The 16790-nt window shown below is 30.1% G+C and overlaps 5 protein-coding genes across 5 annotated transcripts; 2 read left to right on the top strand and 3 right to left on the bottom strand.

Annotated features, from left to right (window-relative positions):
• Positions 1–254: 254 nt before the first annotated feature.
• On the top strand, positions 255–1820 carry GO595_002503 (Clan SC, family S28, unassigned serine peptidase; the record flags this gene model as incomplete). The annotated part of the gene is made up of 1 exon (XM_067915420.1): positions 255–1820. The coding sequence occupies one exon, from the start codon at positions 255–257 to the stop codon at positions 1818–1820; it is 1566 nt and encodes a 521-aa protein (XP_067777440.1).
• Positions 1821–5304: 3484 nt separating this feature from the next.
• GO595_002502 (FAS-associated factor 2-B) lies at positions 5305–6135 on the bottom strand (the record flags this gene model as incomplete). Its single annotated transcript, XM_067915419.1, has 1 exon — positions 5305–6135. The coding sequence occupies one exon, from the start codon at positions 6133–6135 to the stop codon at positions 5305–5307; it is 831 nt and encodes a 276-aa protein (XP_067777439.1).
• A 684-nt stretch (positions 6136–6819) lies between these two features.
• GO595_002501 (uncharacterized protein) lies at positions 6820–8271 on the top strand (the record flags this gene model as incomplete). Its single annotated transcript, XM_067915418.1, has 1 exon — positions 6820–8271. The coding sequence occupies one exon, from the start codon at positions 6820–6822 to the stop codon at positions 8269–8271; it is 1452 nt and encodes a 483-aa protein (XP_067777438.1).
• A 2276-nt stretch (positions 8272–10547) lies between these two features.
• Positions 10548–13256, bottom strand: GO595_002500 (uncharacterized protein; the record flags this gene model as incomplete). The annotated part of the gene is made up of 1 exon (XM_067915417.1): positions 10548–13256. One exon carries the CDS (start codon positions 13254–13256, stop codon positions 10548–10550), a length of 2709 nt encoding a protein of 902 aa, XP_067777437.1.
• A 2207-nt stretch (positions 13257–15463) lies between these two features.
• Positions 15464–15901, bottom strand: GO595_002499 (uncharacterized protein; the record flags this gene model as incomplete). The annotated part of the gene is made up of 1 exon (XM_067915416.1): positions 15464–15901. The coding sequence occupies one exon, from the start codon at positions 15899–15901 to the stop codon at positions 15464–15466; it is 438 nt and encodes a 145-aa protein (XP_067777436.1).
• Between the last annotated feature and the right edge of the window lie 889 nt (positions 15902–16790).

The following is a 16790-nucleotide window of genomic DNA, read 5'->3' as shown; positions in this document are numbered from 1 at the left end:
ATATAGAAATTGAGAAACTATATAAGATAATTAAACCATATATTATTGTTATCATATTCATGATTATTTACATATAAATTCGATTAAGCATCATGAAAATTTATGTACACATTTTTATGGCCTTTGCATTCTTCAAGCGTTTTAATAGCTTTTTGATATTTTTAGCTTTGTTGTACTATAATGACTTTTTTAATATTTATCGATTTTTTGTTCCATCGTATAACCGCCATCTTCTTTGAAACGATAACTGCAAAATGAATATCTTGCTTCTTCTTATTCTTACGCATGCAAGTTCTTTTGAAGTGAAAACTTTTCAGCAAGATATAAGCCACTTCCGCAGCACTGCTAATGGGAAATTTAATCAAACTTATATTATTGATGATCGTTTTTCGAATGGCGATCCAAATAGCACAGTTGTCATCCAAATATCAGATCTTTGGAAGCTTAATACAGAGTCTCCGTTTTTTTCAACCACAACAAAAATTGCAGAGTTAACAAATTCAACTTTATTAACAATAGAAAACAGATATTTTGGAAATTCTAGACCATTTGATGTATACTCACCCGAAAATATGAGTTATTTATCAATTAATGAAATTATGGCTGATGTCATTTCCATTGTTAATTCCTTATTTCCAAATTCATCTCATAACTTTGTCATTGGTGGTGGAGATGCAGGAGCCATTGCTTCATTTCTTCGAACGAAATATCCACAATATATTTCATCTTCTTGGTCCTCGTTATCTCCTCTCTTATTCCAGACAACATTTGCAGACTACGACTACAACATTATCTACAGACTTTACAAAAGGGATCAAAGCTGTTTTGAGCAAATACAAAATTTAATTTATGATCTCAATAAATCTATTTCTTTTGGAGACTATTCAACCAGGAGCGCCTCCCTCTCATATTTTGGCCTCCCTCCAACCATCAATGATTCCACAGCATTTTATTTAATCTCCGAATTTTTCGGGGAGCTCGACAAAATCAACGAAGACACTCATTATATGGATAAAATTTGCGATGAACTACAACTTACTCCACGCGTGTATGGGGCTTACTTCAACTCAACACTTGAATACCTCAAATTAACACAAACCGAAATCGATCCCACTTTTCTGAACGAAACCGATTTAACCGACAATCAAAAGAACGTTAAGTCAACATGGCATCTTCGATGCTTTGATTTGGGAAGATTCCATGTTCCACCACCTCAAGGTACAGCCCACTCGATATTTTTCAGATCCCCTCTAGTGGATTCTAAGTTTTATGAAAACATATGTCAAAATCTCTTTGGCAAATCCAAAATTGGTGACTTTTCTCTATATAACATTGAATACAATGGTAACTCGCCACAGATATCCAATGCCATTTTCACTGTTGATCCATATGGAGCATATAATTCTCTAATGGCCAATGTGAAAAGTGACTCATACAACGAATTATATATAGAGCAAATGAACTACAGCCTCATTAACCAAGACTTGATGGATAAAAAGTTCAACGAAACAGCACAAATTACTGATGCAAGAGAAAAATTAATTTCGCATGCTGTGAAATGGATCCAAGCACAGAACAACAAAAAGATGTGCGTTCATGGCACGTGGTACAATAACAAATGTATTTGCGAAAGTGAATACAATGGCGAATATTGCAGTGAACGAGAAAGGTCAAAGAAACTCTTCAAAAATGTTTCAGCAGTGGCCATCATCGTGCCAACATTCATTTTGATTGTAGCGTCGGTGATACTTTGGAATACACTCCTTGTATACGATGGAAATTACAGGCTGAATTCTTTTAGAAACGAAATTATGTTTTAAAACACATTAAACATTAATATCTTTTTGTAATTACTTTGAGTTATAAAAATTAAATTTCATTTGTTAAGTTTCAAATTGTAAACGGATGCTTTGCAAAAATGTTAAATCACATAAGAGACCCTAACAGCTTTCAATTGTACTAACTATACATCGATTTTGCAATTTCAATTGATGTGAATAATAACTTGGAGCCACTATTAATACATTATTATTAACGCATGAAATTTGATTAATATAAAATATATGAATCAATATTTGATAAATAGAATATTTTATATCATATTTCATTGCATGATTTTCATATAATTTGATGATAATTTTTGTGAAAAATATTATGAAAAATTAATAACAATAAAAAATTAATTATTATTCATTATATTATTTACTCTTAAAGTTTAATGGAAATCTATTGAGTACATTTGTTCTTGAGTCGAAGTACATCGTTACGACTGCGTCCTGTAACTAGAATGTCCTTAAAATCCTCAAACATGGCAAACTTATCAATGTCAACTTGTTATTTAAGTCGGACACTGACAACACGTAATCCTTATGCGCAATGATCATTTCACACCATCGTATTTTCAGACTTTGAATTTCCAATTCTTCGATTTTATTTAAGGACATTCCATATCAAAATATTTTCAATTTGTAATGTTGGTGTAAGTAATGATAAGATAAAATTAATTGTAGAAAAGTTACTTTTCATTGGTTGTGAATTCTTAAAGACTTGTTTTGGATTGTACCAAAACTTTTACTAAATTGTTGGTATAAAATTAACTTTTCTGGATCTTTTAATACTTGTTTCGTGATATTTGTTTAAGATGTATGATGATGAAATGTATTGTTCTCTAAAACTGATTCTTTCCCATTTTGTTTATATCCAAATATAAAGTCATTCCATTTAGGTAAATTTAAACTTACAGAATCACTTTCTAATGATGCACGATGTTCCTCTATGAAATCATAAGCATTTTTACTCCATTGCGGTAATGTTACATCATTTATTTTAGTTCCATCTGATTTAAATTTAATTCAGATAATTTGAATGAATTAAATATCATGGAAAAACATAAAACTTTGATGATGTTATAGCATCCAGGATCATTTTAATCAATCGTTTCACTTGTTTAATCTTTTATTATCAATAGAAAAACCGGATGTTGTGTTAAATCATTAAAACTTCTTCCTGCAAATAAATTATTATTAAATATTTATAATATGACATTTCCCCATTTTTCGGTAATTTTCTCTTGTTTTGACAATGATGAATTTGATGTTTGTAAATATTTCAAATTTGGTAATTTTAATTTTTTCTTTATTTTAGAAACTGTTTCCTGAATATTTTGATTTGGAAATATTATTATTTTTTTAATTCATTCATTCGTTTTATTCTAAGTTCACAATAGCATTTTCTTCAATAACTTTTTTCATGTTTTCATTAGTATCTTTGTAATTGGATAATTCTTCTTGAGTTTTCTCGAATTCAAAAATTTTAGCTTTCGAATGAACATTTTAGTGTTTTTTATCATATTTAATATTTTTGATTCAGCATAAATACTATAATCAGAATTAAGATTATTACTTTTCTTTTTTAATATAGCATTTTCTTGAATAATTCCTTGTAATCTCTCTGCTTCTTCTTCATCAATTTTATTAACATCATCTGTTGATAATGCTAATTGATAGTCTGATTTTAATCCATAATTTTCTTTTAAAAGTTCACTTTTTTTTAAGTCTATCTATTGCCATTCTTTTTGAATTATTCTGATGTTTAACTCTAACTAATTTAGCTAATCCTGTTTCACCAACATATCTATTATTCTTGTAGTTCTTTCTTTTTATGATCTAATTCTGTATTTTTTGCTTCTAATTCATTAATCTGTCTTTTAATACCACTCTGTTCAATAGCAACTTGTTGATTTTGTATATTCATATCCATTACATTTAAAGATGCCATAAGAATATCTCGATTATTTTTAAGTTCATTTAAATCATATTGATTTTTTAAACCATTGAGTTCTAAAGTCTTTTGTCTATATTGTTCTAATAATTTACGTGATTCTTCTTTTTCCTTAGCTTTCTTAATAGCTTGTACTTTTTTGCTTGTGTAATCTGTTGTCTAATTCATTTCGTTGTGCAATAAAACTATGTTCTTTTGTTCTGATCTCATTTAGTTCTTGTTGTTTGGTTTCATTAGCATTTCTAATTCTATTAATATTATTCCAATTAACGTTTTGACTAGGAGTTACTGGTATAGCAGCTTGTCTGCGATTAATAAGATTATTTTGTTGGCGATTTATTTGTCGTTTTCAACGAACTTTTCTTAATGACCTTTTGATACGTGATTAAGGCATTCAATAAAAAATAAAATAAAGTTGTTTATAAATAGTTGTTGATCGAATACAAGATCTCCAATCTCTTGGCTGTTTAATATATCTTTTATAAGTTTGATTTTCGATAGTTTCATGGCTGCGAAATATAAATTCACCATATGCACTACAATGCAGACATATAATTAGTGCTGAAACACTTTTAAATGTTCACTCAGTACATCCGCGGATGTTACATTTGGGATCAAACATATGAAAATGAAGAACATTCAATAGTTCGTATAACAAAAAACAAAAGACAAAAGTCTCAATATTCATATTCAGCAATAATGGAGAGTGGCACCTTTTGAAAGTGAAGCACAACAAATTTGTTTGGTCAAACCGTTATTTTCTATAAAAAACTGGAAACAACTTTTTTTGTGCTATATATAATCTTCAGTGAAGAAAAATGTGCAGGATCTTCTCATACATCAACTATATGACCGACAAAACAGTTAAAGAAATCATTGAAGGATGCTTAATTACGTAAACCTGGATATCTTGTATATGATTCTTGTTTTGAAACGAATTACAAAAAAAGTGACACCTGCACAAACGGCTAAAATGAAAAACAACAATAATGCACTTCAAAATGCAGACCTTTGCTCAAAGATTCGTGAGCTAGAAGCAATTTCTGAGGCAGCAGAAAGAAATGTTGATGAAAACTATTTTCATTTTATATCTACTTTACCATACTTTGGAAGAAATCAATTTCAAACAAAAATTGAAAATGAAATATTAGAATCTAACAAAACACCTCAAGAATCCATTTCAAACTGCAGCCTTGTAAATAATTATGTATATCAGAAAAATGAAATAAGCAAACTCCAAAAGCAAGCCAAAGAACTCGAACAAACCAACCGCCTTTTAGAGTCAAAGCTTTCACGAAAATAGTCCAAAAATTTCCATTTTGTATAAATAATAATCATACTCGAGATTTATCATTTTATATTTTTAAATGAGCTTCAATCGATATTGCTTGTGAATGTTGAGACACTGTGATCATTAATGAGAATTATTATTCACTCAAGAGCAAAAAGATAATATATTTTTGTCATTACAAATTTCTTAAATCGATAAGAGATAGTTTTGTTTAGTTACACAAAAATATGTTTTCATTCATCTTCTTCCACATGAACGATGAAATTCTTTTCTCTACAAACGTCGCTTAATTTCTTTCCATTTTCATCTATTTTATATTGCGGGAAACCAGTCACAAGTACGAACTTCTTCGGGAACATAAATTTCCTCGCAAACACAAACAACAGATTAACTGTTTGATCCCTTGGAAACTTATGAATGCGACTAACATTGTCCGGAAACTGGAATCTGATTGTTGCCACGTCCATTCCTTCTTCGATTTCGGGAAGTTCGTCGAATTCTTTTTCGATTTTTTCTTTTTCCCGTTTTTCCTCTTCTTGCTGATTTTGAACTCTTTGCTCCTCTTCGACTTCTTCTCTTGTTGCTTCAGTATCTCGTCGAATTGCTTCATTGAACTCTTCATTTTGTTGTTCAATGATTTCGACATCTGGTGATCTGTGATGATTTTCAATTCTAATTGAGGAAAGTAAATCATCTTCACTAATGATTCCTTTAAATTCGGCAAAGACATGGGATTCATTCAATGTTGTGCCTTCTGGTCTAACGATTGCGATCATTGGAATCTCGGTAAATTTAAGATCACAAGCTGAATGCCATCCTTCAGGAAAAGAAACATCCAAAGGAAGAAATATAAAATTAGAGTGGATTTCGTTAGCAATTGCATCAGATTGAAGAATTTTTGAAACTTTATATGTATTTGGGTTGTCGATACAATAAATAAACAAAAATAGAGATCTGTTTAAATTTTTTGCATCTTCAATTGCATCTTTAACGGGTCCTGGATGTGAATCAAATGGAAAAATAAATGGGAGCTGGTATTGAAATTCTTGATTTCCAAATGGCATATTTCCATACATAAAGTGGTGGTAAATTCGTTTGAAAATATTACAATTAGATGGTGAATGCTCTTCAGTTATAAGTTCTTGAGTTTCCATCCTCAGTTTTTGACGGTTTTGATCCGACTTTCAAATTTGACCTCATGGTGCACCCCATTTATGATACAAAATTTTATATGAGTTAATTGAAACGATTTTTCCTTAAATATCAACCGGTTCTATTCAATAATAATGACCGTTATTTAAGCAAAACATAAAAGAATGATCAAAGTCTCAGATTATGACATTCCAAATTATATTTTGGTCAATAGAAAGATTTTTTTACAATATAAGTTAAAATTGTTTTTAATGTTGTTTTTGTGTAAACCTAATACGTATTTTATTTATTCAAATTTTACATAAATTATTTCATATCATATGTCCTAAAAAATTTTTCCAGGAGATTTTTGTCTCATCCTTATAGACGTATAAAACGACCGTTTTCTATAATTTGCCACCATACTTTGTTTATATGATATTTTATTGTTTTAATAAAACATTGATTCAAAATAATTTTTAGATGTATCATCTTCTATTACAATATAGAGCACCCCAAAAAATTTTGTGGAACAGCTTTTCTTCAGGATGTAAATTATTCAAAACCCAACGGTTCTAACGCACCAAGCCACAATCAAATAATCCTCACCCCCATTTATGGAGCTGAATGTTCCAAATCCTGCCCAGGTGCAAGATAATCAAACAGATGCGCACGACTTATCCAATATTTCAGAGCAAGTCAAAAACGAAAGAGATTTTCGCTCTCTTGCATTACGCAAATTGTTTAATAGAGATGTACCTAAAATTCATCATAAAGCTCGTGGAAAGCTATCGTTACAACAAAACATTCAAGTAACTGATCTTGAAACAGCAATATCAATTTTTCAATCAAATGATTTGAAAAAAATCCAAGAAGTATCACAAGAATTAGCAGTAGCTGCTCATGTTTCACCAAATTCCATTTCATTACATTTGAAGAGTCCAGAATTTCTTCAACTTTTAGCAAACTTTCTAACCAATCAAAACTATCCGCCAGAAGCCTTAATTTCAGTAATTAAGGCCATAGCAGAGATATTTCCACTTTGTGGAGAACTTCAAAATGATTTTGTTGATGAAATTTCAATGTCATTATTAGATCTTCTCAATAGCCCAATACCTGATATAGTTGGAGCCACGATGATACTCATTCGTGTCATTTGTTCTGTTTCAGAATATGCACGTGATGCAGTACTTTGTCTTGGCATTTATTCAAGATTATTTGAAATAACATCTCAACAAATTTCTCCACTTCTTACCATCACTGGTTGTCAAACCCTCCATGCTATCTTTGCTACTGATGGAGAAGTTGATACTGATGTCATCAATATCTGCATCAATTCACTAGTGAAGTTCCTTGATCTTCCACTTAAGACCGAAGTTTCTGAGATATTAGGAACGCTTATAGAGATCACCAACAAAGTCCCATCCTTAGTTTTCCGCTTATTTGAAATGGGCATATCACAAAAATTAATTAATTTTCTTAGTGACCCCGAATTACGCGATGCAGCGCTTCGTCTTATCGGGAACATGTGTGTGTCACAACCAGAGCATGTTAAAGAGCTTTTAGAAGAACATTTGTTCGAACATCTGATTGCACTTTTCAACGCGGGCCACGTCTCTGACTCTTTGTGGATCTTCTCCAATCTCTTAGAGTCTATTCCCGAGGTCATATGTCCAATGTTCACTGGCGATTTCATTCAACAACTTGTTCAAATGAAGGAAAACTGTCCTTACGACGTGAAGAAAGAAATTGCGTATTTGTTGGGAACTTTGATCACGTTTGCGAGCGATGAAATGGCTGTTTCTTTGATCCGACCGGACATTGTTGACGTCCTTGTTGAAATGCTCGGATGCGGTACGCCGCTGATCATATTGAGATGCATGAGCGCGATAATTGCGTGTTTCCACATAATAACAACGACGGGGAACATGCAGCTAATGAGCGCATTCGACGTCGAGGACTTAAAGGACAGGCTGAAGGACTTGTGTGACTTCAATGACGAAATGGTCGAAGAAAGGGCATTTTGTATGCTGTCACAACTGGAAAAGTTAGAAGAAATAAGTAAATAAAATATCGTAGAAACAAATTTTTGTTTTTAATTTTTATTCGAAATTTTTTCCATCGATATCTAATTACTTTAAAAATTATTTAAATCATTTAATATTGTTTAAATTTATATTTTATACCTTATTTTATTCATTTTATTTATTATCAATTTTTGTTTTTAATTTTTATTTATTAAACTTTTTTATTTATTCATTATTTTTTAATTCTCTTAACGGTCGCTCGTTATTTTATTCTTTAATTTCCTTTTATTTAAAATTCTTTCTCATTTTATTCAACCTTGTTGTATTGCTGTTATACTTCAAAATTTTGAAATTAAAATTTTTGATTATTATAAAAATTTAATTTAAAAATAAATTTAATCATTATTAACTATAGCAATCAATTAAAATTTTGGATGATTACTAATTTCTTATATTAAATTTAGAAAGTTTTTTCTCATAACGTGTTTCTTATCGGCCATCTGAATTCGGTATCGGCCGTGTAAATACAGTCAATTTTTGAGGCTGAATACAGATAATGATAAGAGAATGGAACAAATTGGAAGATAATTATGGAATTAATGACGAATTCAAAAGCGAGGCTTCACGTATAGGAAATACGTTACTTAATTATTGCATGAATAACAATCAACTGCAATCTTTTGACTACCCTAATAGAATGTCTGAAAACGAAAATTTTGTTGTTACAAACCATGAATTATTCTCAATGTATGAGCTAAGCATACCAAAAGAAGGATCTCAAGTTCCTCAAAATAATGCTAACATTTTTGATACTTAAAATGACTTGACTATAAGTCATCGAAACTTTGTTACACAAATGTTAAATTTCGTGTGTCAGGGTAGTTATTCATGTGCAATCATGTTTTCAACTGTTGGGTAGTTTGATTAAGAATTTAAATTAATAAACGTGTTTACAAACAAAATTTTACCTTTCTACAAGGCCTGAAACATCAGAAAACTTTGTAGTGCATCAGCACCTCCTGGACACATTATCTCATTCACTTTTTCCTTTTTCATTAAAAACATCATACCTGATTGACTGTTACTTGTTTCCATTATCATAGTATTTCGTGGGTCTAGCCATACACCTCCCCTACCTCTCGTTCTACATAGAACGTGTGAACTGAAATATCCAAGTGATCCAATAAATTTATCGCATTGAGGGAGAACGTTAAGAGCATCATCGAACTTTTTGATAAAGCGAACGTTTTTCTTCAATTCTTTTGGTAAAGAGAATTTTTTGGGCTGCCAAATATGCACAACCCATTTTGAATATCCTTCTGTGATTCTTTCTATAACATGTAATAAAGCTGCTTGATCTGGTTGGAATTCAAGTGAGATCCCAATTTGAAGTTGATCAGATGGAAAATTCATTGGTTGAATGTTAAACATCCATCTAGACATAAGAAAGAAAGAATGTGTTTTAAAAGGAAAAGGGATTAAAGAATATGAAATTGGTGATAAAAGTAATTGTGAAATATCCCAATTACCAGTAATTTTAAATCCTCTGAGCTTAGAATTTAGAATGGGACTTGGATCACATTTATTGAAGCTAGATGGCGTGAATGTAAAAAATTTTTTGTTTTGTAATTTCGCAGGAACTTGGAAAACTTCGGGTAAATTGAATTTAACACCTAATACAAATAGCCTCCTTTTTGTGATAATAGAAAGTAAAAATCCAAAATGTAAAGAATTAATTGCAGATTGATAATTATTTGGAAGTTCCAATATTAAAAATCGTTTAGACAAAAGAGTTGCATTTATTGCATTGGATGCAAATTCAATTTCATCGCATCTAAGTTCTGATTCAAAATGTGAGCAATTGACTATTCCTCTGGAATTATTTGGAAAAAATAAAATACTACTGGAAACATTTGAGGTATTTGTAAGAAGTGGTGTATTTGGGAGTGTGTAATGTTTCAAATTTCTGTGTGATAAAGAAAAATGTTCATGAAATATAAACTTTGTTTTTTCTAAAGAACCCAATACAACAGACTCTGGAAGGTAAAAATATGTTAATGTTAAAAATATACAATTTATAACGGCAAGAATGAAAAAAACTCTTTTCATTCAGCATTAGCACTTTTCAATAAATCTATATAATTTTATGTATCGTCATATATCTTTTGTGGATCAATAATACAAATAAAAACAAGTAAATAACAATTTAACATATAAAACATATACGTGTAGTAACAATAATTAACATCTACATCATAAATCGCAAATATAATTCATAAAATTTATTTTTACAATAATTCAATTTTTGTTATATATTTTCATTTCTTTTTAATTGTCTTCTGTCCGAACAGTAGCATCTTCTGCTTATCCTTCTGCGACATTTTCCTGTCCTCGTTGTTCAGCCACTCCTCTATCTCCTGCTCAGGGGACATGCTCGGCCTTCTTATTCCTACCATATGCTTAATGAACTGCGGTATCATATCCGTTGCTATATCCGCCTTCAACTTCTCTGTGAACTCAGTGAAAGTTGTAGACAAGTCGTGGTAAATGATCTCGTGCAGGTGCCCTTGGAACCCATTAATTTCCGAGAGCACTTTATTTGCCTCGTTTTTATACGTTGCGTTTAATGAAATTGGGTTTAACCTGAAGTAACGTAACATTATCACGTTCGGCAACAACGACTTCTTCTTCACATGTAATGACTTATGCACTGATACTTTCGGAGTTTCGTTTTGTGGAAATATCGATCCATCATAAAAACGAAACTGCATTTGTCGATGATTTGTTAATTCTAATAGAAATGGCTTCTTAAACTTCGGCTGTATTTCGATTTGTTGCATGAAATTACTTGTGAAGTTATCGAAGAATTGCGCGTCGTAATATATTATTATTGGATCCATATTCACTTCCGCTTGTGAAAATATCATCGCGCCACTTACTTTAGGCGGAAGACGTATTTGTATTTGTAACATTGGATTACGAAGTAATGTGTTCGATGGATTCATTCGCATTAATACGTTTGGAAATAATGTGTCTTTAGTTAAGTTCTTGACATATAACATATTAACTTGTAATGATAACTCCGAGTTATCAACAATTTGTTGGAATATTAAATCGATGTTTTGTAGCTCAGATTCGATAATGCCAATAATTGTTTGCACTTTGATTTTGAATAATGGAATCTTTAAGACCATTTTGAATTGCGTAGCTTGCGAATCGTTCTGCTTTAGTGGTGGCGTTATTGTGTCGCTACCGAAGACTTCTTCCATTAAGATGTGTAACATTGAGATATCTTCTGGAATTGCATTAATACTTAACATTGAGATTTGTAATTGCGTGCTTTTGTTTGCGGTAAAGACATCGATTGAGTTTACATTTAATAATGAATGATCTTCATTAATATAATTTGGCATTTGAGCATTTGTTAATATCCGGAATTTATCACTGGTCAATTTTAATGCGGTATCAACATCATTAGCTAACAAGTAAACATGTATTTTGTCTAATTGTGCTATAACTTGTGCATCATTATTTAAACTCGTAAAATAAAACCTAAATTTTTGTGAGTTCAAAACAACTTTTTCAATCGGATACTCAGAAATATTTGAATCGCGATACGGTTTCGGAGGTTTTGAGAACTTTGACTTCAAATTTTGAATTGTCGATAGAAAGTCTTGGAAATATTGAATGAGCAATTGATTTACGTGCAACGATATCTCGTCGATGCTGACGATCATTTTCTCGTCAAAATCGATGTTAAACGGTCTCATTATCATCATTGTTGGCGTTGTATTCTTTTTATGGCCATTTAAGTAATGACTAAAATCAGTTGCGTTAATTGTAAATGATTCACATCTAAATTTACTCTTAAAAATATTACGCTCAAAACTCATATCACAATTTGTTATCATATTAAAGTTATTAAAACGAAAATCGACAGACGAACCTTCGATTTCATTAATTCCATCAATTGGGAAATGGTCGAAAATCCTAATTACGAAACAATCTGCGATAATTCTAAGTATTCCATCACGTTTCATATCGATCAAATATTTAATTGGCAATCTATTTATCGATCTAAAACCTAACTTCTTTGTATATTGACATTTAACATGTGTTGTTTTTGCGAAGTATAAAAGAGGCTTCCAAAACCATTCGAAATGTACCAAATCCATTGTAACGTTTGGTAATATTTTATCAGCTTCACTAAATGACAAAGCTGAATCATCCATAATAATACCTTTAGCTCGATAATGTTCATAAGTATCATAATTCTCATCATTAAATTTAGAGACATTTGGATACACTATGAACTTTTTAGGGTCTTCTTTACCATCAGTAACGAAATGGAATTTAAATGTCCAATTTAACTTTGGTAAATCGACCGAAATTGGACCTTCTTTACCATTATATATACGAGGCGACACTAATTTATAACAATTTAATACTGAATACCCTTCTCTCCACATGAAATTCATTTTTAATAATTTAATTGGCATATAATCATCTAATATATGATAATTATTATTCGCAGGATATCGAATTTCAAATGTATTTGCTTTAAATAAATATTGTCCGCGGAATTGACATCGTAAATTATCAAATAATATTAATCGTTTGGATGGATCAACTCCATTTGGTATTATACCATATAATGTTAATAATATTTCTTGATATATTGGCTGGAAACAATCACCAAAATAATAATAGAAATGATCAGCTGATATAATCATTTCACTAAACAATTTAATTTTCATTGGGTTTTTCGAGACTTGAATTATTTCATCATCAAGTTTAAATGTTAAGTTAACAAATTCTTTATGTTTAGGTTCGGCTAATATTAATGGTCCTTGGAAACATATATCTGTTCCATATATTATCGGATCATCAATATCAAATGCATATACATTCATTTGACTCCATTTAGCAATGAAATCAGCGCCAAACATTGTCTCCCATTCAATGTTTGGATATAATTCTTTAAGTGTTGGATCAAATCGTTGAATTAATGGGATTTTCTCGGTCATTTCACGTGAATCGAATGAGAATGAAATATTTTCAAATAACACTTTTAATACGAATTTATGTCTTTTTATATTTTTAAGTTTTTGTAAATATTCATTAAACTCAATGAACTTTAATTGATGAAATGCAGTATCAAATGCATGATCAGATAAATTCGATTCGACTGTTTTCTTGGATAATAAATATTGTCGAACATATGAATCTTTAAGTATTGTCGGTATAATTTTATTAGCTCTTGAAATAGATGAATGTAATAAAGAATCATGAATTTTTAATGTTGCGAAATTTGCTGAAATTTCAATCGGAAATGGTAAACTTTCTTTGTCCGTTGCATGCGTTACTATCATTGGCGCTATAGCTCTCCATGCATATAATATTTGTAATAAAATGTCCGAAATATAAAATGTTCTTCGATCATGAAAATGAAATGATTTCATATGAATGTTTAAAAATTGTTTTTCATTGATATCAATGTTATTATCTTTTAATATTATTATCTTAGAATTGTTTAAATATAATGTAATAATTGGTATTTTAATGTTTTGATTTAACATTATAATGTTCTCTGTGTTAATATCAATTAACGCAGAATCTGTTAATTTCATATTGATCGATAATTTATTTATATCTAAATTGATTTGTGGTAATGTTAATGAAGTTTTCTTTCGTGGATATGTTTTCATTATGTTCTTAATTAATGACACAAAAAATGGTACTATTTTAATGCCGATTTTTGTGTGATAATTCAAATTGATGGAATGAATCGCAATAGTCCAAAATGAATTAACTTGATTATATAATGCAAATTCATTTAACCCTATGAAAAGACGTTTTTCATGGAATAATTGTAACGATTTCATCGAAAATTTGGTGACATTTAATATTAATTTAGGTATGTCTAAAAGTGACCGACTGATAAAACCGTCAAGTTCATTCAAAATAACTGTAAACTTCGGAAAATTTAATGACGATACGCCATCGAATCCTGGAAAATTAAAATCGATTTTTCCTCGTGGAAGAACTATAGAGGCATCAAGTGGATCAAGTTTAAAGTTACCTCCATCCATGAAGAATTTGACATGTGGTATTTGAAAATCAAAAGGAATTACAATTGCTTCAAGATTTAATAGTGATAAAATTGGGTCGGAATTTGAAATTAGTTGAAAAGAAAGTTGATTTAAATTAAACGTAACTGTGTTTTCAAATGTAATTTGTGTTCCGCCTAATAAAATATCAAATGATATTGTTTTTGTAGTACCTACATACGTTGCTCTTGTTTTTGTAAACTCACATGAGAATGGCTTGGATTTAATGATGAAATTTTTCACTTGAATTGTGATTCTTTTAATTATCATAACTAAAATGTGTAATATAAGCTGATGGAAAATTTCTTTGCGCACATTGCTTCTAGCCTTTTCTTTTGGCGAGCTTTCTTTTCCTAAAAAATCAATTTCGACATAGTCAAAATTAATAAAAAATAGATCAAAACTTGACAAAAACAAACCTATTGGGTTAAAATCTATTGTTAAGTCCTTGAATGTCAACTCTACTTTGTTTGTTTTGAATGAAATTAAAGAGTATGATAAAGCTTTTGATCCTTTCACAATATTTATTTTTTCCTGACTCTTTCGAAAAGCCCTCTTTAAAATGATGAAGAAAATCAAGAACAACAGTGCAATTGGGAATAAGAAAGATAGGAGCAGGAACGAAATAAATCCCATTTTGACCGTTGATTGCATCCGGCGGTTTTTGCACCGGTGAAGATGTTATAGAATTTGGCCAAATAAAAAATTTACTATAAGAAAGATTTTATTTAATTAAAATGCAGTACCACATGAACAATTTTATATTTGAAAATATTTTTGTTCCTTTAATGTTTATTTTGTATATAACATAAGCAAAAAGTTATTTGGAAAATTTAGCCAATTTGGCAATATTTCCAATTATATAGCAATTACATGCAGTTTCCTTCGAGTTGCACAAAATCTAAATAAAAAAATAAAAAACAATTTCATAATATTTTGTATTTTTCGGAAATTAATTCCTTTTTTAATTGACAAATAAATTAAAATTTTTTTGATTGATTTTTTTTTTTTTTGTGATAAAAAAAAGAAATCAATTACTCTATTTTTTCGAATATGATTACATTGTGTGTAATGTTTTTTCTTAAATTTCTTTTTCCATCATAAATTGACTAAGTCTGTTCGAATTATTCGATTTCGAGATCTTGCCACTCGCCGTCATCATCGCGTTGTCTTCTTGCTGTGTTTGAAGAGAACTTCTTTAGCTGACGTTTCTTTGTACTAGAAACGTTAGCAAAAGATTTGATTGCTTTCATACTCATTTCGATATCACTTTTATTTACGTTTTCAAAAGCAGAGACTAAGGACTGTTTGTCAATAGTTTCTGATGTCTTAAGAATGGTTGCAGCAGCTTGAATGATTTCTTTTCCGTATTTTTTGTTGATTGACCATTTGCAGATTGAATGAATTGCAGCTTTAGATATTTCTAACACTACAGAAGATGCAACTGGTTCATTTCTGATCTGATCCAGCACAATAAACAAAAAGTTAAGGCAAATAATTGCAGTTTCGATTGATTTGTCGATATTTTCAACAACTTTATTTGCAACTCCATAAGCAAGCATTTCGAATCCAGTTTTCGGCTTTTTGATTAAAACATTTCCTATTAATTTCAAACCTTTATCGAAATTCTTTATACAAACATCTGCAATATGATCAATTGAAATAATAAAATCAGATCTTAAAATAGCCCTCTTATAAACCATCATTTGGAAGTCAATGAAATCACTTAAATCTTCTTTATAATTACAAATTTTTCTAACAATTGAAGGAATTGTTTGAGGAAACTTATCAAAGACGACCGTTAGTAATGCAACCGCTTTTCCCTCAGAATAATTTCTATTGAGTAATTGTTTCAAAATTAAATCGACGATCAAAAGAATTGAATCAGTTGAATCGGAATTTAAAATGATCGAACAAAGAGTTTTCTCATCGCACGAAAACTCTAATGCGAAATAAGCCAATGATCTCCATAAATCTCTTTTATTATTAATTTCATCCAAGAATTTAACTGCGTATTTTAAGAATTGTTGGATTAAAGGTTCCAACAAAATTTTATTTTTTAGAATTGCTTCGATTAAATAATTTATTGTCAACGATTTCATATCAAACGAAATCAAATGATACCAAAGTTTTAATGTTTCTGTGAGAGCCGCAAACGCAGCGAATATTCTCCAAGACTCAGAAGAACTTGTTAACTCATAAAGGAAGAACGAGACGTAAATTTCTAAGTTATCATTTGTATTTTCGGTCGAAATTGTTTGTAACCAAACGAAAGAAATTAAAAAGTTCTTATAAAACGGCGAAATCTTTTCGCGATAATTTTTAATTTCGTTCCAATTCACTTTTGAAGTTCTTAATTTAATTGTATCTAATAACATTTTAACGAAAGAATTTATTAACGATTTGAAGAAATTACGGAAATTGTTGAAAATTTCCGTATATTCCATTGCT

This window comes from Histomonas meleagridis (genome assembly GCF_020186115.1).
Source record: "Histomonas meleagridis strain 2922-C6/04-10x chromosome Unknown contig_18, whole genome shotgun sequence".
NCBI lineage: Eukaryota > Parabasalia > Tritrichomonadida > Dientamoebidae > Histomonas > Histomonas meleagridis.
The sequence above is the reverse complement of the archived record's forward strand: the minus strand, read 5'-3'. Positions and strand labels throughout refer to the sequence as shown.